The 22913-nt window shown below is 46.1% G+C and overlaps 1 protein-coding gene across 1 annotated transcript in view; it reads left to right on the forward strand.

Annotated features, from left to right (window-relative positions):
* Arnt2 (aryl hydrocarbon receptor nuclear translocator 2) overlaps nucleotides 1-18518 on the forward strand; it is a 119313-nt gene extending 100795 nt beyond the window's left edge. Inside the window, exons 14-18 of the mRNA XM_027920595.2 lie at nucleotides 2061-2160; nucleotides 5758-5896; nucleotides 6592-6757; nucleotides 16523-16659; nucleotides 18420-18518. Coding sequence (XP_027776396.2) covers nucleotides 2061-2160; nucleotides 5758-5896; nucleotides 6592-6757; nucleotides 16523-16659; nucleotides 18420-18518 — 641 coding nt within the window. The remainder of the gene's footprint in view (nucleotides 1-2060; nucleotides 2161-5757; nucleotides 5897-6591; nucleotides 6758-16522; nucleotides 16660-18419) is intronic.
* The last annotated feature ends 4395 nt before the right edge of the window (nucleotides 18519-22913 follow it).

Raw genomic sequence — 22913 nt, forward strand, 5'->3', positions numbered from 1 at the left:
CTTCGGCTTCTGTTCTCTGGGGAACTAGAGAGGACATTATTGCATATGAGAATGTGTCATCTGAGGTGGGGAAGGGACATTTAACAAAGTCAGGACAAAGCAGATAGCCAAGTCAGGGACTTTGAAATATGAATGTCCCCAAATGCAATGCTTGCATCTTCCCACTGCAGGCACTCCACAAATACCAAACTAAAAATGTTAAAAGACTCTAAGACCTAGACATAGTCTTTTGTGTTATGTTTTTAAGCTTGAAGAATAAAGAAAAATTCCTGCAGACATTCAGAGAGGAAAAAAAATTACCTAAGAGGGAAATCTTCAGTTAGATTTCTCCAAGTTAACTAAATGTCAGAACTCTGGGTTTAGGGGATATCTAGAGAATTCACAGGGAAAATGTGCAACCCCATTTTTTTTCCACCAACCAAACTGCTTTCATGTACAGAATGACATCTTCAAGCATTCACTGTCTATTTACACTTTCTGAAAAAATTACTTGCAAAAAATAGTGCTTATTTCTGAAACGGATCAAAATATAAAACACAGGAATGGAAGTAATAGGATGGAACAGCAATGGTGAAATAGAAATAGAATTGTTAATGCCTAGAATCAACATATAAATTGTTAACCACTATGAAAGATAAACAGTAAAAACCAGAATCTCAAAACAGTTCTACAAAGATCCAGGCATCTTTTGGACTATGGGTTGTGAACAGATTAAAAAAAATTTTCAGCAGTAGGTATTATTTTATTTGTTAACATTTATGAAGAAAGAACTTCAAGTATATTTAAACATATTACTAATGGACATTTTAAAAAAAAAAAGGAAGGCAGGCAGGAAAGGAAGAAGGAAAGACATTTTATTTCCAAGGAAATTTTGAGCAAATCAGGAATCTCTCAGAAGAAAAATAAAGTGAGGTAAGCAAGAAAGTTATTGATGGTAAGGATTATAAGAATGAGCAATGACATAATCGACATTCCCAGAACTCCTGATTAGTTACTTCTAATATTCTATCAAAATACAACATAATCAAAATAGAATGAAATGAACTGTTGGGCCTGAAAGAACAGATGGTAGAGATGCTCTGGAAACCCAAAAAAGTAGTAGAGTGGTCACTGTCACCAGAGGACACAGACTTCAGGGCATCCCCAGGGGAAAATAGACTTATTTGGCACAGAAGATGTGACCTGAAATGAGAGATATAAATATCATGAACTTTGAGAGGAAAACCATACTCCAGCCTGGGCCCGAGTATTTACAGTCCTATGAGGAGCACAGTATCTCCAGAGAGCTTGGTGAAAGGCCAGGGAACACAGGTCCACACTGCCCCTGGAGAGACAGTCTGAAGTCCACTGCATCACTGGGGTTGGGGGTTCTGGGGGGCAGTTGAGGGATCACTGGGCTGGAATTCAAGCCCTGGGTCCTTCCTTGCTTTCTCGTGACAGCAGCACCTCAGTTTTCTCATCTGTAACAAATGATAGCAAACATTTAGATGCTACTGGGCACTGTTCTGAGCACCTTGCTTACATTAACCCATTTGATATCCTACCGCAGCTCTATAAGTAAGACACTGTTTATCACCTTATTTCCAGTGGGGAAACTGAGGCAGGGGAAGGTTAAACATGTCCAAGGTGACACCTCAGATACATAAGACAGAGCTGGGATCCAAGGCCAGGGGCTGAGTGTAAGAATGGATCTCTTCCCCATTACCCTATGCTTCCTCACCCATTAGATGAATAATTATGGTTCCTACCATCAGGGCTGGAAGGATTGGATACAATAATGAAGCACTTTCATTCATTCTTTTAATCTTCCCCACTCTCGAATAGGACCTTGCCTTCAGGTGGCTTGTAACCACCCTGAGTCAGGGAACAACAGCCAGATGCTCCCTCATGCCAGGGAGGCCCCAGGAGAGGTGAGATGTGGAGGTAAAGGCAAAGGAGTCTGCCCCAGTGTGTGCCTCCTACTCTTCCATGCCCACCCCTGCACCTGTTCTGGGGCAGCCTCCCCAGTGGTCTGCAGGGCAGGGAACGCTCACATGTGACTCCTGTTTTGGTTTTCCTAGCGGAGAAGAAGATGATGAATTCAGCCTCTGCAGCAGGAACCCAGCAGATCTACTCTCAAGGAAGCCCATTCCCTCCTGGACACTCAGGGAAAGCCTTCAGGTAGTAGATGTAGTGGGGAAGGGTGGGACTAGTCCTCCCCTCAGGAAAGCCCTGTGTCTCAAAGCTCAGCTTCGTGTGCTGCAAACATTGAGTTAGTGGCTCCTGTTCCATATCTCGGAGGCAAGCTGAGGATTATGGTGTCACTGGCTCAGCTCCATGAGCCCTCTATTAGTTGCCCTAGATGCTTGATGTTAGCTATTCATTCTCAGATGGGAAGGGTACCAGCTACTGTCAGCAGTTCCTGGTGGGGAGACGAGAGTGAGTTGATCCCTAGCCAAGATTTAGGTGGGGAAAAGCTGGATCCAGACAGCTGACAAGGGACAAGGAAGCTGCCTCTTCCCTGGTTCCCAGAGGCCATGACCAAGTCCAAGGATAACAGAACACAACCCATCAAGTCTAGACCTCACCCTAAAGGAACACAAGGGTAAAGCAGGGTGCCTGGCCTCCCCAAGATATGGTCCTTTGTATCCAGACATCTTGTAGATCATTGAAGAAGCTCCAACATCATTACTGAAGGCAATACCTGACTCCAATTTCTGCTGAAGGAACAGGAGCATAAACTAGGGAGAGCAGGTCAGATGAAAAACTGGTGGCTCTCAGAGATAGGGTCTCTCACCTGTATACCAGACCCCCCAAGTTCACAACATTCCATGCCCAGCAGATAGCATAGCCTCTGGTAAAGTTGGACAGAGCCTTAGCAGAGCTTCTAGGTGTAGGCAGGAACCTGGATTAGGCAGGTGGACCTAATGCCCAGGAGGGAGGCCCTGCCAAGAATGAGGTGAATGGGTGACTCTGCAGCTGTGCCCTGGATTAACAGAGGTTGGAATGGCTCTAGCTGATCCCACTGGTGTACCTCACTGAAGAGCAGCTGCTCTGAGGCTCTGGTGAATTCTGGCAGCTATCCTGTGGTCTGGGGACAGTAGAACAAGAGGGCTTTGTTGAGCAGTGGTCAGACAACTCTCATTACTCAGCCTATCTACACACATGAACTGATGGCAGCCTGTACAGCCCTGCCAGACCCTCACGTTTATTTGCTGCTTGTCCTCCAAACTGGACAAAGGGGAGCAGGGAAGAAGCATCAGCAGGAGGCAAGAAGAGGACAAGGAAGAGAAGGCCTGGCTGGCTCTGAAACAAAAGTGAAGTTCTGTCTCCTTTTGTGGAAACAGTGCACAGGCACAAAGAATATGCTCAGCAAAGCCTAGAAGGCAGGGGTGACTGGGGGAGACTTCATGTGCAGGGAAGCCAATGTGAGGCTACAGAGTCTCAGAGTAGCATGCTAAGGAATTGGGATTTTATTGTTGATGGATTTTAGAAGAGTGATAAGATAATGTAGCCTTGGAGGCAGTGTGGATCAGAGTAAAGAAGTGAAGCCAAAGAGAGGCACTCAGGACAGACAGTTCAGCTCATCATTATTTAGTTGTCATAGAAATAAAAGATGCACTGATGAGAGTGACAGAGAAGAAGAGGCAGGCTTGTAGCTGGCTATGTGGGGAGGGGTCCAGGGAGCACCCCAGCACCTGGGCAGAGCCCAGCATGAGAAGCAACTGCTCAGTACTAGTCTGTGAAATGCATCTGTGAGGGCTAATGCCTGCAGAATGGGTAGAATTTCCTATCATTCTAAACAACCTAAGCTGTTTGAGGATGGAGAAGGGTATAGGATAAAGGATTCTAAATCCTCCACAGTCATAGGCAGCCTTAAACCCCTAGTAGAGAGCCATTACTGACATCCCTAAGTATGTCTTCACCCAGAGTTCTTCTGCTATGTTCCCACAAGCCTTGACCTGTCTGGGCCCAGGCAGGCAGCCCAGAGGCCCTGGGGAGGGCTGGACAACACTTTACCCCAAGAAGCTCATCTCTTCTGGCCAGGGCATCTTTCCTAGGGCACTGAGGGCTTAGCAGGTAACAGAGAGACTTCTGTAAAGAACAGTGATCAGAAAATAGTCTATAAAGTCATACATTCATCAGGAAGGAGATCAGGCAGGGAGCCCTTGTGTGAAATTAAACTTCATGCAGGAGGCTGGAAATGGCATCTTCTTTTACATTAATAACTAAACTTGCTTTGTGATTTTTAAGAAGGACCAGCTAGCATAGAAAAAAAAAAAAATGGATGGCATTGGAGAAGATAATGCTAAGTGAAGTTAGCCAATCCCCCCCCAAAAAAAAAACAAATGCCGAATGTTTTCTCTGATATAAGGAGGCTGACTCATAGTGGGGTAAGGAGGGGGAGCATGGGAGGAATAGATGAATTCTAGATAGGGCAGAGGGGTGGGAGGGGAAGGGAGGGAGCAGGGGATTAGCAAGGATGGTGGAATGTGATAGACATCATTATCCAAAGTACATGTATGAAGCCATGAATTGATGTCAACATACTTTATATACAACCAGAGATATGAAAAATTGTGCTATATATGTGTAATAAGAATTGTAATGCATTCCACTGTCCTTTATTTTTTTAAAATCAATAAAAAATAAATAAAATCAGAAAAACAAGAATATACTTAGTGAAATGGTACCCAATCTTATCAATGATCTATAACCTACCTCTTTTAAAAGTTAGCTGAAAACCTGCATCTGCCAAGAGCCTTCTGGGATTGGGCCCAGCCACCCTACTCAAGTTTATTCTTAGGCATCCAAGGACCTTACTGTACACCGAGCTCATCCCTAGGAGGCAGGAGGAAAGGCCTGAAACAAAAGGCTTCTCCCAGCCTTTCTATCTTTTTCTATCAGATCTCACATAGGGGCTGATTCCAAATACTTGCCCAGCCAGCCAGGAGAGCCAGGGGTGTTTCTGTCACCCAGAGTAGATACCAGTGGTAATGACAACCTGGTAAATGGGTGGAGATCCCGGGGTGATGCTGCCATCTTTTTGCTTTGTCCTGACTGTAGCAAATCCCATCTCAGAATACAAATCTATCTTTAATGAACTTATCACATAATTGGCATAGCTGGGAAAAATCTCTTGGAACAAGTACCTAGCAGCACAGACAGTATATGCCTAGGAGTGGGGACAGTGTCTGGGACTGAACCTGCAAAAGGCATTCAAAGAGCACTGAGCACTGTCATGCACATAGCAGGTACCTAATAAAGACCTACCGAGTTAAACTGAAGGCAGAAGAGGTAAACAAACAGCCAGGCACTTGCAGAAGCAGGATTGAGTCCCATCCAGCAGCTTTCCATTGATGGGCTTGTTTTTCTGCCTGAAACTAAGTGACAGCCTGAAGCCTATTTCCTGAGTCCTTAAACCTTCCAGCGACCCCAAAGGGACAAATTAACCAAAGCACAAAGAACATGTTAGCACTGAGACTGACTTGTATTCTGAGATACTTTATCTTCTTGGGAATCATATCATCTGTTGAAAGCAATAAATGCATAGAAGGGATGAGCAGAGGAGAGAGATGCAGGATCCTGTGGGAGGAGGAGAAGGCTGAGAATACAAGACTAGACATAGCAGGTCTGCTCAGGGAGTACCAGAGGAAGCTATTCCTAGTGTCACTGGAGGGTGAGCATAGGAAGAAGGGCCAGCATGGCAAGGTGGGCACACAGGCTCATGCAAAATAGGGCAGTCCCTCAGGGTAAACACATTCTCTTCTTTTCTAGCTCTTCAGTGGTTCATGTACCTGGAGTGAATGATATTCAGTCCTCCTCCTCAACGGGCCAGAACATGTCCCAGATTTCCCGGCAGCTAAACCAGAGTCAGGTGGCATGGACAGGGAGTCGTCCACCCTTTCCGGGACAGGTATGTGCATCTGTAAAGGCATTGTCTCAGGTGTCCATTGTGGCAGACCACCCACCATGTGCTTCCTGTGAATCCCAGTTGTGAGGATGGGTGGTACTCTCAGATGGATCCAACTACCCTGCAGTGTTTAGCTACTCAGGAGCACCCACCCTCATCAGGGCACTTTGAAAGCTAGGTTCCCAAACCCTTTCAAAGGCTGTCTGACCCAGCAGCCTTTCTCCTTACAGTCTTGCCCTGAGGGAATCAGGCAGGAACAGGTCAGGTACTCATCAAGAATGAGCCTCTCAAAAAAATAAAAATTAAAAAAAAATAAAGAGCTTCTCATCACTCTGGATCTCTGTTGGGTCCTGCATCAGGAAGATCCGTAAACACAACAGGTGCTATGCCTGGCTCCCTAGCAGTCACTGCAAGAATGGATGTTGAATGGGCAAGCAAGCTCTTGGTATCCACAATGCTAAGACGCCCTCAAGCAGAAGTGAGAGGACCCTGATCATTGTAGCCTGGGGGGTACAATGAGTCTGACATCAATCAGACTCTCCTCAAAGATCTCACATGGGGGCTGATACCAAACACTTGCCCAGCCCGCCAGGAGTGTTTCTGTCACCCAGAGCAGATGCCAGTGGCAATGACAACCTGGGCAATGGGTGGGGGTCCCGGGGTGATACTGCCATTTTTTTGCTTTGTCCTGACTGTAGCAAATCCCATCTCAGTCCAGCAAGACCCAGTCATCTCCCTTCGGGATTGGAACAAGCCACACCTACCCGGCAGACCCCTCTTCCTACAGTCCTCTCTCCAGTCCAGCTACCTCCTCACCCAGCGGGAATGCCTACTCCAGTCTTGCCAACAGGACTCCAGGGTTCGGTAGGTGGGGAATGAGGGAAAGAATTCCTAGCAGAGTCAGCAGAAATGCTTTCTGAACATACTGAATTTGAATAGCTGGGCCCCAAGTTCCCAGAATACTTGGGACAAGGTCCAGAGGTCTCCAAGTGCCTTCCTCTCTCAGGCTGTAAAGAGGAGGCCCAGGGTGCTCCTGAGACACCTGGTGCTTAGACCTTGACTTTAAGACTTGATAAAGTTTCTATGCACTCATGCTATCTAATGCTATTTTGATCCTTTATGGCCCTTGGCAAGGACTTTCAGGTCCACCAAGTCTTATTTCAAAAGACTAGAGAATATGGGGATCATCAATTATGTCAATAACACTGTAAAGTTCTCCCTATTTTTAATATCATGAAAGGAATCCTGACTCATTAGAAGACCATCTTTCTCAACTTTGTTAACAAAGAGTTCTGGGACCTACTGTCTCAGGAGCCCTGCCTGTTTTTCACTCTGTATATTGACAAAGCCCCTGGGGCCTCTCTCACCACTGGGACTCCATTTCACCAGAGGGTCCTGGTAAGAAGCCCAAGCTGCTACGACCTCATCACAGTGCTGTCATTGCATGACATTGAACAATAAGGTGCGCAGGGCTTTTCTCTGCAGAGCACATCATTCTCAGATGAACATGAAGCTCAGCCCAAACATTCAAATTTCCATTTGCCAAATCACAGGCTTCTCTTTAAGCAGATTATCTGACAGCCTTAGGAAAAATGCTATGCAGCGACCCTGGTCATAATATAAAGTTGCCACCTACTCCCCATTCCCTTTACCTCCTGCCCCACTCAGCCCATAGTCCTGGAAACTGCATCTATTGACACCTGCCTGTTGTCTCCCTGGAATCAACTGTCCCTCCAACATCAGTCCCATTTACTTTGGCATGTTCACATTCTCAACCATTGTGTGTTATTAAATGGCACTAGGTTTAGAAGCACAGTGTCTCTTCAGGAAGGAGCAACCTCTGCCAGGTGCATTCAGGTTAGCAGCCCTTAGCTTAGTACCCATTCTAAGGCAGAGGTCTCTAGTAGCCAGGAGAGTACCCACCTCCCCTGCTGTAACATGCGAAAACATCCTGTACAGCTGTGGAGAGATCCCTTTGCCCCCTCCTAAAGGTGGGCCTTTGCAGACTCAAAGCACGATAGGTATCTAGACATTCCTGGAAGCAAGAGGGACCTTCTACTTTGACTTATTCTGATTTATACCTTTGTGAGCACCAGGCCCTGTATGTCCTACATGGCCCTGGCAGCTACCAAATAGAAGGGTTGGCCAGTGTGTCTCATAATGTTAGGAGAGTCTCCAGAGGAGACTGAGCATCCATCCCTGGGAATGCCTTAGAGCATCTCATTGTGACCCTAACAAGACAGGTGGAAAGGCCACTTCCCTGCCCCAGTAGTCCATGCCTTTAGCTCTGTGCATCTGTCCAGTATCCACCAAGCAACCACCGGGGCCAGAAGTGTAAATGGAAATGAGACACAGGAAAGACAAAGCCCTACATAGACATCACTGCCCACCTCTGATGCCAAGAATAGGATCATACATGGGACTTTAGACCCAGCAGCCATTTCTACAGCAGCCTCAGTGCTGTCTCACTCTCGAATGGTAATGATTATGACAGCAGGTAATCATTATTGGATGGTTACTATAAGCCAGACAGTAAAGGCTATATTAGACATTTTATACATTTGAATTCTTTTAATGCTCACAGTAGCCCTAAGAGAAAAATATCTTTGTTATTCCCAATTCATAGAAAAATACACTGAGGTACAAGGTTGATAAAGCTCAAGGCTATACCGAGGTATTTGGGAAGCCAGGGTCAAAGACTGTGCTCCCACCCACTGCTTGGTGCTTCCCATCCCCTTCTCGTCCATCCCTGAGGAGATTTAGAACTAAGGAGGCACTAGGTGCCCTAGGAGATACCCCATGATTTGTATTCATGAGAAAGGAGCTGGAACCCTTTCAGTGAGGATGTGAGAGACTAAAACAGAGACATGAAGGACTGAGAAGCTTCACATGGCCTGACCATGGCTACATTATGTGTTAACTTGGACAGAAGCAGAATGTGAGACTCCTGCCAACTGTGGGGTCAGCTTCTGCTCCACAGGGCTTCAGGAAATAGACTGGCAGTGGAGGCACATTGGTCAAGGTCAGAGGAAAGAGGGTGTATGATTAGGAACAGAGCCTAATGGTTGTTTACTCACACCCTCAGAGGTTGTTCTGAGGGCACAGTGGGGGGATGTAGGGAGCAGAGCAGATAGAAGGGTGGATAGAGAGGGAACAGAGCAGTCTCCATTAATGGTCAGTTTCATTAGGTATTAAATAAACATAAACAGCTAAAACAACAAGAGTGCTTACATTTGCAATGGACACGGTGCCCTAGCCCTGCACATGCATGGCACTGAGTGCATGCATCAGACAGCTGCGGCCTAGGGGCCTCTGGTAGGCATCAATGGGACCCCAAGCATGGTAGCACCCAGGCAACATGGCCTCAGCTAGTTACTTTCAACCAGATGCCAGAATCCAGAGAGATAGCATAGTCAATCCTGTCCCTCCTCACAATGGGCAGGAGCAGACGGGTTTGAAATACCTGCTGAGCAGACACTGAACATCACCTGCCACAACCCAGGTGGCTGACATCAAGGGGCAACCACATAACATGTCACTTTTGAACAGTGCTTCAGTAGTGCTGAGCTCCTCAGGAAACTTTATAGATTGAATTAATACATTGAATGGGAAAAGTGCCCTGTCTGAGTTTTGCCTTTCTGTGAACCACGTGGGTTTTGTTCCACGAGCTTTCAGGCCTCAATCCAAAGCAATTCTTCCATTTCTGGTCTATCGAGTTATCTTAAGCTGTACACTGTCACATTTGTGTTTCCACACTTAGCTTCACTTTCATTTTGGCTTAGGTCACAGCAAAACCTTGTCATATGAAATGCAGCGTCCAGAAGTAGAAATAGGAAGCCACTCAACTCAATGATGTAAATGCTGACATATCCAGGCACTTGTCTCCTTAACCATCCTGGTACAGGGTATATAGCAGCCTGGCCTAATCAGGAGATCAGTGATTTGAACAGGGAAAGTTTAAACATTTTTTTTTATTAATAAAAAATGGTAAACAAGGAGCCTGAGGAATACGGTAGTAACACAGGTGGGCAGCAGCTTCTGCCTTTGAGGCCAAGGGTAGGTAGACAAGAAAGAGACAAGAGCTGAGAGCTGAGTGCAGTTGTGGAGTCCTATTTGCAGGCTGAGGCAGGAAGATCACAACCAGCAACTTGGGAGGATTACAAGTTCAAGGCCAGTGTGGGCAATTTAGCAAGACCTTGCCTCAAAATAAAATTCAAAAAGACTGGGTATGCAAGAACTCAGAAAAGGAGACCCCACTCCACAAAGCCTGAGACTCAGCCCAGATTTACTTTAGAGAGGGGAATGTAGTGAATTTGTCATTACAAAAATGTCATTTCTCAGAAAGAAATAGGATACATAATTACAGAGTGTAGCAGGGGAGGATAAACTCATTGAATTTCAGTAATCTGAAATGTTTATAAACACCTGTCCCTACCTATTCCCAGATCTTGATCCTGGCCCCAAATTCAGCCCTGTACATTTTCACTAGCAAAATTTAAAGGATTGTAGACCTCCCTGATCCTATTAGTTAGTCTTGAAAAGGTGAGTTTCTAGCCAGAAAATTCAGAAAGTTTTTGGTCCTTGCTAAGATGCCTAGAAATGGTCCTTGCTAAATGCCTAGGCATTTGTAAGATAAGCTGCCCCTCTGGTGATCTTCGTTAGCTTTATCCAGCAGAATTTCTCAGCCTCCACACTATTGACATTTGGGGCTAGATAATTATTTCTTGGGGGGGGGGGGGGACTGTCTGTATATTATAGGGTATTTAACAGTGTTCCCAGCCTCTACCTACTAGCATTCTTCTGCTTATGATCATAAGAAATGTCTCTGAACAATGTCAGATGTCTCCTGGTGGTTTGAAAAATCACCCTTGGTTGAGAACCATGAGCTAAATAGGACCAGATAGAACCTCTGAGCAGGATCTCAAATCAGGTTTGAATTGCTGCAAAGCACCTTTCCAAATCACCTGAATCTTACAGGGAAAAGGAAGTTGTCATCTCTGCCCCTATAGCCTAGGAATCTAAAAGTTCCTCAAGATCTGACCTGTGGTCTGCAAGCCCACCTGGCTGTCCCAGGGGTGGCAGCAATAATGACCCATGTAGGCACCAGGCCTGGCAGTGGCCCACCCATCTAGCTAGGGCAAAGCAGCCTGGCCTGCCTTAGGAAGCCAACAGACCAGAAGAAACACATGGCTGGAGCCCAGCTTATGGTTTGTAACTACATATGGCTTTCAAAATAACAATGTAACACCAGGATGTTGGGAACCAATGGATTTTTGTCTAGAAAGATGCATGTACATTTTGGGTGCAGGCCATTTGTAGCCCTTGCTGACTATCTACTTGCACTGCAGTGGTCCTGCTGTTGGTCATGCTTAGGCTAAAATCCCACATGCTATCATCCGGGAGGGTCACAGTGAAGTTCATGCTCATAATCTAGCCAGAGAGATCACTGATCTAACGTAGGGAGGGAAAAGTAAACACTTCCAGTAGCAGAACTTTTCAGTATCCCTTAATTGCCCTGTCTCTTGGCTGGTGGGCTCATCCTTCAAGTCACTGCTTTGAGGTCATCTCCTCCAGGAATACTCAAGGTTGAGTGCTTTTCTGCTTTCATGCCCTCCACAGCTGCCAGTGCATCCCTTAGATGAGCTCTCAACCATGCTGACTGCTTAGTTCCTTATCCGTTGTTCTCAGTGGACTGTCCAGTGTCTGTCACCCATCTTGCCACACAGGGTATCATATCCAGTACATACTAGCCTTTCATTTTAAATACTTTCTTTACAAATAATACATGGACTTCTGTATCAGAAAGGTCTAGGTTCAAACCCTGGGTCTGGCATTCATATGCTAAATGAGTTGGGCCAATTGCTTGACATCTTTGAGCTTCATTTTCCTTATCTGAAAATGTGGATAAGGAACACATTTTTAGATCTAGAAATGAATCAAAATAAAGTACATAAAATATGTAGCATCATGCACTGGACACAAACAGTTCTCAAAAAATACTAAGTCCCTTCCATTCTTCTTAACTATTTTATGTATTTTTGCCACGATTTTTTGCATTTCAAAGGCAATTCGGTTTATGGATTCTTTCTTATTGCAAACATTTAAGAAGAGCACCTCCCTTGGCAAAAATTTAAGAATTTTTATACTGAAATTTTTTTATCTGTAAATAATATAATCAAGTACCCCCAAATATGAATAGAGAACTAGTCTTTTCTACCCTGCACTGTCCCTGACTGTCACTGAGGTAGGGCTGATGAGAGAAAGTGGAACTGTTTCATTTACAAGCCAGGAAGCCTTGAATGCACAGAAATAAATGTTCATGGGTTATCCATGTTCATCTTACTCCCCTGTTCATTCCTCCCTCCCTCCTTTCTTTCTTCCTTTACTTCTCTTCCTCCTTCCTTTCTTCCTTCTTTCCTTTATTCTTCCTCTTAGCAAATGCTCATTGAAGCCTCAGTATTCCAAGTAGTTTTCTCAGTAAAGCCTGGGGTAGACATAAATAAGATCCTTGGCCTTAATTTACTCCAGTTTAGGGTAAGTTAGTATGGTATGATGAGCATTGTCATGAGAAATGATGAGCACCAGAGGTAAGCAAAGAAGAGACAGTGACTGAGGAAGTCAGTACCATGGGGCCACATGTGATTAGGGCTTTGAGCATGAGTAGAATCCTCTAGGTACATGACAGAGCACAGGTACAGTAGCATAGAGAAATAACTGCATATGATATTGGGGGGCAGGTGTCCAGGTGTTGTCATGTGACCAGGGGAAGAGGTAGGGTTACAGAGGCAAGAAGTGGAAGATAAGGCTGGAACAATAGAAGCCACATTACAAAAGACCCTGAGATTGTGTGCTTGACCTCACAGATGGTGGTCAACCATCCAGCATTTTGTAAGCAGTAGACTCTGCTTTGGGTCAGCACCAGGAGATGTATGGATCTGGGGGGACTGGGTGCAGGCGTAGCTTCAGAGCATTGTGTGGCAGTGTGATGGGGGAAAAAGGAGGTAGGAGTTGAGAGTTAGGTTTTTTTTTTTTTTTTTGGTGGGTGGGAACTTGATAGAACCTCTTGATTGGACAAGAGGTGTTGAGAGAGAGGAGACAGTGACAGTCCTGGTCTCCTGCTCTAGGCTATGTGAGGAGAGGAAATGATCACTTGAGGCAGGAAGAATTGAAATTGTCTTTCTACTATTCAGCCATGTGGCCCAGGCACAGACAGATAATGGATCCAAAGCTCAGGAGAAAAACCAGAATGGTAAATACCACCAGAAACCTGATTTTGTCATCCCTAGCTCCTCTCACTCCCATCCTTGGTGCAGCCATTTCAGTTGGCAATTCACAAGTCTAGGCACCTCCTTCTCCATCCTATCCTCAGATTCATCCACTTCTTTCCAGCCTGCTCATGTTCCATAGCTCAAGCAACCATCCTCTCTTGCAAAGATTAGTATAGCAGACTCCTCCTCGCTGGTTTCCTTTTCTCTCCTCTTGTCTACTCTATTCCTTTTTTTAACTTCTTTTTCCCTGTCATATTGTCCATTCACCCACTGATACAGTGACCTTCCTGAATTTACAAATCTATGTGTGCTGTGCCCACACTTTAAAATTTTCGGTAGTTCTCTGTTACCCTCAAAAAATTGGTCACACTGGTGGTTACACCTGACCCTGGCTCGCCCTGCAACCTCATCTCTTATCGCCTGCCTAGTTCCATGGTTCTCATCCATCCTGAGCTACCTGTGGAAACCTGGATGGGGTCATCCTCTTTCACCCTTAGGCCTTTAAACCTATCCTTGTGTCTGGAATTCTTTACAAGGCCTACACCCAGTTAGCTAGTCATTTCTGAGATCTCTGCAAAGCCTTTTCTCTTCGCCTTGACTAAGTTAGGTACCCTCTGAGGGTTCTTATCCTTTTTCTGGAAACCCTTTAATAGCAACTCTCCTCTGCAGAACTTGTGCTCACTCCTCTCCCAACCATGCTGGAAGGTGCTCAAGATAGAAGCATTCTTGTTCTCCAGTGTGTACAGTGTCACACGGAGCCTGTGTCATCACGGGTGCTCATGAAACATTTGCCACATGATAAGTGAGAGGTCAGTTCATGGAATAGAAAAGGTTCCTCCCAGCTTTCCTGCTGATGGGAGAGAAGGAATCCCATAAGGGATAGTAGAACTAACATCAACAGCAGTCATGGAAGTCAACAAAATATTACCAAAATGAGTAGCAGTATGTTGAATATTTGAGAATGATTGAGAAGAATGAGAACTCTGAATGCCTGTTGGATTGGTTGTGGCAATGCATAATCGTGTAGTGAGTGACCAGGGCTCAGCAATATAGACACACAGCTGTCAGGAAGGGTTGTAGACATTGAATCATGATGGGCAGTGTTCAATAGGAGACCTCGTTGGAGCAGCATCCCAGAGCAGACCTGAAGGCAGTTATTTCCTTCAACACCCGAGGACATTCCACAGCCTGCCTGGTGCATCCCACAGCAGAGGTGGCCACTGTGTTCATCCATCTTCCCACCAAGCAATGGTAGACCAGATTGTGTCTAGCCTCTGAGGCTCTAGAATGGGACTGGTGCCTGTCAAGTGGGAATCCTAGCTGCTCATTTAATTTGGCACAGTTGTGAACCAGGCCTGCTCTCTACCCACAGCCAATTCTAGACTTTTTTTTTTTTTAAGTACTGTGAATTGAACCCAGGGATGCTGTACTACTGAGCTACATCCCCAGCACTTTTTATTTTATATATTGAGACAGGGTCTTGCTATGTTTCCCAAACTGGCCTTGAAATTGCAATTCAACAGCAAATTATTCCTTTTAGAGTTCCTTCTGGTCCTTGAGTTCAGTTTGGGAGTCTCGGGAAAAGACATTTCAGATTGCCAGATGCCCTCTATACACAGTAGACTCCATTCCCTGTTATGCTGAGCCAACCGTTCTCATCATGCACAATTTGAAAACCGCCAGTGGTTAAGGTGTTAAAGGGAGGTTACATGATTTATTAAAGCCTTTTACATCTCAGGCATTAAGAACAGAGATGTGTGTAAGAGAGGAAGAGAGAGAGATTCTTCTCCCTGGATCTCACCTCAGATTAGCCAGGCACCCCTGCTAAGGATGGGTAGGTGAGTTTTGTCGAAAGTCAGGATGGCCATTGGAAAGAGCAAGATAGGGCAAAATAGAACTGGGCACAGTGACATACACCTATAATCCCAGAGATTTGAGAAGCCAAGGCAGGAGGATTACAAGTTCAAGACTGGACAACTTACTGAGATCCTGTCTCAAAAAATAAAAAGGACTGAGGGCATGGCTCAGTGATAACGTGGCCCTAGGTTCAGTCCCCAGTACCAAAAAGAAAAAAAAATAATAATAATGAGCTCAGTTCAGAGCTTGACAAAGCACCACTGTCTCCACACTGCACAATGTCACTGAATAATTTGACACTGATGGTGGCAAGGGGGGTTCCTAAGGTTTGAGATCTGCCTTCAGATAACTTTTTTAAATGGTATTCTTTCAGGCTGGTGTTGTAACTCAGTGATGGAACATTTGCATAGCATGTGCGGGACCCTGGGTTCAATCCCTACCTAGTACTATAAAAAAGAAAAAAGGAAGGAAGGAAGGAAGAAAATGAAAAGTGTAATTTTTCTTAAGAATTCTCTTTGGGTAGGCTGGGGTAGTTGAGCTCAGTAGTTGAGCGCTTGCCTCGTATGCATGAGGCATGGATTCAATCTTTAGCACCACATAAATAAATAAAACAAAGATATTGTGTTCATCTACAACTGAAAAAAAAATGGGGGAGCTGGGGATATAGCTAAGTTGGTAGAGTGCTTGCCTTGCATGCATAAGGCCCTGGTTTTGATCCCTAGCACCATCAAAAAAAAAAAAAAAAAAACACAATTCTCTTTGGTTGAATCTTTAAAATGATTTAGAGAAAATTCTGCTTATTTTCAGTTTTCCTGTTGAGTATTTTTAGTAAACTGTAGCAGGAAGCAAAGTGGCTCTCATTTATAAAGTAATTTGCTGATTCCACAGAGGAGCTTTATCTTCCCATCTGAGCAGTGCCCAAATTCCTTCCTTCTTAAACAAACTAAGAAATATTAAGATGCTGAGGAATACTTGACAGAGAGCCACAGAGAATGGGACGGGGTGGCTCTGCCCTGCAGCAGGACCAGTGGTACAGCTTGGTGAATGTGAAGACAGCTGTGAGGTGAGCCTCTCCCTAGTAGGCCAGGTGAGAGAGCAGCCCATGAACAGAGGGGAGTCCAGGAATCTAGAAGGCTGCATCTGCCTTCACATGCTAGGGAGAGGAACTCTCCAGCCCATGCTGCTGGTCCCAAATGTGGCTGGAATCCAGATGAGCAGCTTCATGAGCAGCCACAACAGAGCAAAGGGCTCCAAGGCTTGGAGCACCCAGTCATCTGGGAGGTGCTTTCCATGGAGAACCACACCCCAGCCAAGCCCCTGCACCATTCTGCAGAGGCCCCATGCCTTTCACCCATTTATCTTGCTGTCTGTCAGTCAGAGAAAGAAAGATGGGAGAAGAAACATGTTCCTAGGAAGGTGGGGCCCTTGGAGCTGGAGTGGTTCTTAAGTCTCATGAAACCAGGGATGACTTTTAAAGAAGTGTCCTGTACGTCGGCTCTTTCAGCTGAGAGTGGACAAAGTAGCGGGCAGTTCCAGGGGAGGCCCTCAGAAGTCTGGTCACAGTGGCAGAGCCAGCACCACGGCCAGCAGAGCGGTGAGCAGCACTCCCACCAGCAGCCCGGTCAGACTGAAGTGTTCCAGGTAAATCGAGCGAGCACCGCCTTCTCGTAGGTACCGGCGCCTTCTCTCTGCTTCCTTTCCCCCTTGGTCTCTGCCGCACCACCGCCCACCCGCTAGCCAGTGTGAGTTCTGGCCTGGCCTGGGGTTAGAAGGGGGTCCAGGAGTAGAAGGTCCCATCCTGTCCAACCAAAACTGTGATGCACTCAGGGAGGGGAAGGGGCCTTTGAGCTGAGGAGGAGGGGCCTTTGAGCAAAAGGGGAGACTACAATTAGAGATTCCTCCCTGCCCCAGCTCAGAGCTGCCCAAGAGAGGTGCATAGAGTAGAAGGCTAATGAGGGTTGGCCCTAGTGCTGGGTCCATTTCTCCCCTGCGAGCTTTCCTCACCTTTGGCTGTCCTACCTGCTCCTCACCAGCCTATACCCAGGATAGGAGGACGTCCCTCTCCAGGACCTTGCCCCAGTGCCAGGCTGGCCCTGGTTCAGCTCTCCTCTTGGTTAGGCTAAGGGTGCTGCCCACTGGCTAGATACCTGAAATCCTTTCAGTTCCCTACTACCAGTTCTCTGGGCTCCGCTTTCAGCCAGAATAGTTTTCATGGGAGGTTCTGAGTGCATTGCTTCCCCCTTCACCTGCAGTGAGGTCCATCCCACCAGATCCTTGCAACCAGAACCCAGGCATCTCCAGTGGGGTCATAAAGCCCTGTTCTGTCCTGTCCTGGCTGCAAAGCAGGGCTAGGTGCAGGAACCATAGCATGGGAGGCTATGCTCAAGAGTCAATGCTCCATTTACTTCACCCTCATCCCAAGCTTCTTTCCAACCAGGTCAAGAAGTACCCTCACAGACACAGATCTAGAGCCCAGGTATTGATGAGGTTTCCACAGAGGCAGCATACTATTCAGTGTGCAGAGGAGTGCCTAACCAACCCTTCCCTTGAGTCCCCTTATCTACCACGACAGCCCTTCTTCCTCCTTCTGTAAGGCATTTGCCCATCTATACCTCCTAGCAGAAAACAGAATTTCCTAATGGTGGTCTTCAGGGTCACACTGTAAAAAGAATTCTTGGTCAAATAAGTTTGCAAAACACTGGTTAAACAAAATTTAACACTGGTTAAACAAAGTTATTCAATTTCTTTCTTACAGGACTTATCAGAACCTTTATTATACCAATGAGGACTGTGGATTTCTAGGAGATAGACAAAGTATGCCTTGTTTCCCAAACTTATTTGTCCACAGAATTCTTTTCTCATGCAGCATTATATGAGCTGGGAACTTAACAACACAACAGGACATATCCCATAAGGAATTGAGATGTTGCTACTCCTGTATCCTAAATGGGTAGTCTGAGGTCCAGAAGACTTGTTTAAGCTAAAGTCTGCTACACACGGTGAATACAGGCCGCAGATCTCTCCACTCACTCTTAAGTTTCATAGCGTTAGTCACATTTCGACCACCTGTACTTGCTTGGTGCCAGGCTGGGTTGTCCCCACCAGTTGGGGCTCATGCCCACCCTGTGTCCCTGGCTCCGTGTTACATGTATAAAAGTTGAGTCCTACTGCTCTTTACCAGCTGGCATGGCAGCTCCCTGGGGAGGACAGTTTCCTAGGGTCTCAGACATTTGAGTATCCCTGCAGAGCATCCCTTGGAAGGTTGGGGAATACTCCTGAGCTGTCCATTAGAGAGACAGCTGTGAGGGTGAGTGGCAGGCTGGGCTCCTGGGACGTACACAGTCCACGGGCAAAGAACCTGACTGCCCCATGGCTTTCTTCTCTTCTCTTCTCTTCTGCAGGACATGCTGCCAATGCCAGGAGATCCCACCCAGGGGACTGGCAACTATAATATCGAAGACTTTGCTGACCTGGGCATGTTCCCACCATTTTCTGAGTAACTGCGGGCAGAGCGAGGCTCCCACTGTAGAGTGCGACCCACGCCGTGACACCAATGCCCATGTGAATGGGACCCCCCTAGCCTGGCTTGCCCTGATGCAGGACCCCTCACCAAAAGCACCCCACCCCCACATACCCTAGGCACAGCATCGCTCAGCTCTAATCCACAGCCATGGCTTCTCGGCCACGGACCAGGGGCCCTGCTTTTAGATGTTAGGGAACCCATTGTATTTATTGTATTTTATCTGTGTGTGCTTAGAAAGTGAGCCTATTGGGTCCTTAAATTCAGTTGTGAATAGTCTCTTAATAGATAATTTACACACATAAAAAGTTCAGTCAATGCCTAGAGCGACTAGCACACCATCACACCTGCTGGGGGTGCTGAATCACATTATGTCTTGCTTTTCACTACTGCTGACTGGGTGGGACTTGGGGGGCAGGGGGTTGGAAGAAGAGGCCAGCAGGATGCAGAGCCTTTGTTCCATGCACTGGAGCCAAGTGGCACAAGGATGCAGAGGTGGATGCCCTTCAGCTCTGCTAATCTGTCTATGTGCCCATTGTGCTGTGGGACATATTTACTTTGTGCAGTGAGACATGAACTTTCTGTCCTAATGAATGTGTCGTGCCTCGTGTCTGTCATGTGTGGCCAGGGTGAGTGTATAGAATCCAAAGTCTATAGTAAGCATGAGAACTGAAGTGAGTGGCCCCAGTCTCCAAGCTCAGGAGCATCCTGATGGGAAGATGATCATCCTGGGGCCCAGGAGCTGGCCTGACCAGCAGGACTCAGCAGGCTAGCTCTTCAGTAGTGTCACCAGGAGCCAGGGCTGGGGACCTGCTTACCTTAATAGGTCAGTTCTTGGTCCACCTACCTACTGCAGATCCAAGCCCTTCCTAGAGGAACTAGCCCCTGTCCTCCTTTCAGAGCCTCATAGGAGTGCTTGTCCTTCCTACTTGTCCTGAACACGTGCTTCTAATTCCATGTAGCTGTCTCCAGCCCGACTCCATTGGGAGAGGGAGCTTGTCCCCACCCAAAAACTGCAGGGAAGCACACTTTGAGGTCACAAAGGCATACAGGTGTGGATGGCAGGGGCAAGATGCCCAGCCTCCTCAGGTCTCATGCCACATTCTGCTCAGTGGCCTGGAGGAGGCTTGGGACCACCACCCCCCTTTGTGTGGAGAAATGCACTCTGGACCACTTTCCTCCTGGCCACCTGAGCCTCTGTCCTCTGCTTGGCAGCAGGTACAGAAGCACTTTGGGATAGACATGATACAGATCTGTGAGGCAGAAGACTCAGACTCTGGTTCTGGTTCCAACTCTGATTCTGCCACAGGTCCACAGGTCCTGAATTCCTCTGATTGTCTCAAGACAAGAATATGATCTGACTTCTAGAAGTTTCTACTTGGGTAACCCCTTAACCCAGAGTCCCTGGCTTACTGTGTTTTACTCAGATTTGAGAAGATGAGTTTAGGACCCCATCCTCCCACTTTCACGTTCCTCTACTTCCTCCCCTACCCTTTACATGGACAAGGACTCCCTTAGTTTCCCTCATTTTCTTCTTTTCCTATCCATCTTTTCTAATCCCCATCCATCAGCCCACTGATGCCTACGTGAGAGAGAAGTCACACAAGGCTGCAGATGCAGGGACCCACCTTGTGAGAAAGCCCTGGAGTCTCTCCTGTAGCCCCTTAGGAACCTCTCACGGGTACTGCTTAGTTTTACAAATGCTCAGAAACAACCCAAGTGTCCCTACCCATTGATTCTGGTGTTGGTTCTAGGCTGCCTGAGAGCAGAGTAAACCCAGTGTGCAGGAAGAAGCCAAGGGGAGAATTGCTCTGGTACTTTGAAGATCCTGTTTTATACAGCAGCCTGTCTGGCATCCAGGGAGATCCATGTGCCCTGTGTTTCTACTGAACTTCACCTGGAAAGCCCAGTATAACCCAGTAGAATGCCCTTTACCAGTAACCAGCCTTGGTTTCAAGACTGATGGAGCCCTGATTTTATGGTTTCTACAGCAGCTCTTTCCCTTTTGTAGTTGATGGTGAGTGGTCCTGAATGTAGGTGCATGAGGAGCTGGCTCCAACCCAGAGGCTTCCCTGCAGCTGGGGAAATAAGAGGTGCCTGACACTCAGAGAGCCCTAACAGGACCAGCCCAGAACAGTTGTCCCTCTGTGCTACCTACCTGCTATCCCCCTCTGCCCTAACAACATCAAGCTTGCCCTGGCAGTGGGCATGATTGTCTCCAAAAAAAGACACAAAAATAGCTTTTGAAGCAAAATGTTTCTCAATGGCATGAAAAATAGACTTCATGTGGCCTTTGGCTTGTGACTTTAGGAGTTTAGGGATCTTGTGTTTTCTTTTGCCTTCTGTTTTTTGGAGGGAAGTCAGGGACTTTTCTCAGGTGCCCACCAGAGGTGAACACCTTGGCCATGACTGTTTCTTGGCACTGAGGGGACATTGAAGAAATAAAAGGACCCTTCCTCCAGGTGACCTTGCTTCTATTTTTCTCCCTTGACTAAGAATTTAGGGGACTGCCAACTCAGTTTTTAGTCCTATTAGGTGAACAGGGAGCATCACGATTGGATAGAACCATACTTCCCTTCTCAGCAGATTTGCTGCTAGCCTTTCCACTTACTTTCCTTAGCTAAGCAAGCAATAGGTTTTCCATAGAAGGGGGCCATGTAGTGACCTCCTAAGCTGCTGCAAGGGCACAAATGCAGCTTTACTGAGACTCCACCAAGACTGCACAGGTGACTTGTGGGAGTGGCCAAGAATGGTTCTAGAATATTCTGCCTGAGTGTCACTCCTTCCTAGCTTTGCTTTTAGTGTTGGTTTCAGGGAGCAAGAGAGCCATTACAAACAGCCACCTTCTCTACTTTCTAACACATCTAATTCAACCTTTTTTTAATTTCAGGAATAGTCAATGTTGCAAATAGCAGAGATGGAGAGATTATGAAAGTTAATGGAATTTACACCAGGGAGATTAAATGTTCTGTGTCAATGAAGCAACTGTGTGTTCCCCAGATTACAGGTATTGGTGCACCTAGTTAGTTGGTTTAACCAAGAGATGAGGCAGACCCCAGGAAAATTAGTTGCTCTTTCCCTCACTGCAGTGTTTTACCCAACTAATGAGCTCTGTGAAAACAGAGATCATTCACCTGTCTAGGCCACCTGCTCCTTAACAGTCATGACCTGCCCCATAAACAAGAGCAAGCCTGTTACCCAACAGCTCTAGCGGTGACAAGTCAGACTAGAAAATCCCTTTGTATTATCAGAAAGGTGTTTGGTCATTAAGTTGCTGTGTCCTAACTTACCATGCTACTACCTGTTGCTAGTGAATCCTGTGCACTGAGGAGCCATGAGCCACCTTGCTGTCCACTTCCTCCTCTACTGCCTGGACCCTGAGAAGCTTGAAGAGCCTTACTTGAGGGTGCAGGCACATTGTCACATGTAGGTGTGTGCCTGGGCCTTGTAGCCAGAGCTGGTTTTATGGCCAATCAATCAGCCAAAGTCTGTGGGGCACTGACAAAAAAAAAAAAAAAAATGGGGTTTTCAAGACTGCGCAGAAATGGGTGGCTCATTTCTAACAATCTATTTCCTAAAAAAAAGATTCCACAAGCAGGCTTCAGTGGACATTAAGCACTTAATCATCTCTCCTTTAACCTTTCTTCTTATGGATGTGAACTGTGCTGTGGGTAAATCATTTGTATTTCTTGAATGTTCTCTATGACTAACAGTTATTAAGTTGGTTGTGTATATGTATAACTAATGTAATTGCCTTTTAAATTTTCATTACAATAAAAATGACTTTGCTCTGAACAACCCATGGCCCAGGCCAGCTTTGCATTGAACTTCTCACAGAACCTGCCTCTTGGAGTTCAGGGATATCTTGCAGCACACCTCGTCCCTGGAGCTGTGTTGTGTCATAGGTCCCTTCAACCGTATGCAGTGTGTGTATGTTAAAGAGCCATCCTTTGGGAGGTCTAGCTACATAGGATAGAAAGGGAAACTAATAATCCTTGAGCTTCTGTGTCAGGTAAGGCTCTCTAGAACCTTTTTTGTACATGTTATTTGCTTAATCATTACAGATTTATGATATGTGGTTACCATTCCTAGTTTGTAGAAAACCAAGACTCAGAGAAGTTAGTTGACATATCTAAGAACACAGGAAGGCAATGGTAGAACCAGGATTTGATCTTGGGTCTCACCACAGAACCCTGTGTATGTGTGTATGTGTTTGTGTCCCTCTTCAAACACTCTTACTTTTTTTAAATCTTCACAAAATTAAGTTAGTATTTCAATATACTCAAACCCTTAATAAATACTTAAAATTCTAATTTTTCTCTGCTAATTTTCAAAGATGGCAAACTAAAATCACTTGAATACTTTTCTGTCAAAC

This window comes from Marmota flaviventris, chromosome 2 (assembly GCF_047511675.1).
Source record: "Marmota flaviventris isolate mMarFla1 chromosome 2, mMarFla1.hap1, whole genome shotgun sequence".
Taxonomy (NCBI): domain Eukaryota; kingdom Metazoa; phylum Chordata; class Mammalia; order Rodentia; family Sciuridae; genus Marmota; species Marmota flaviventris.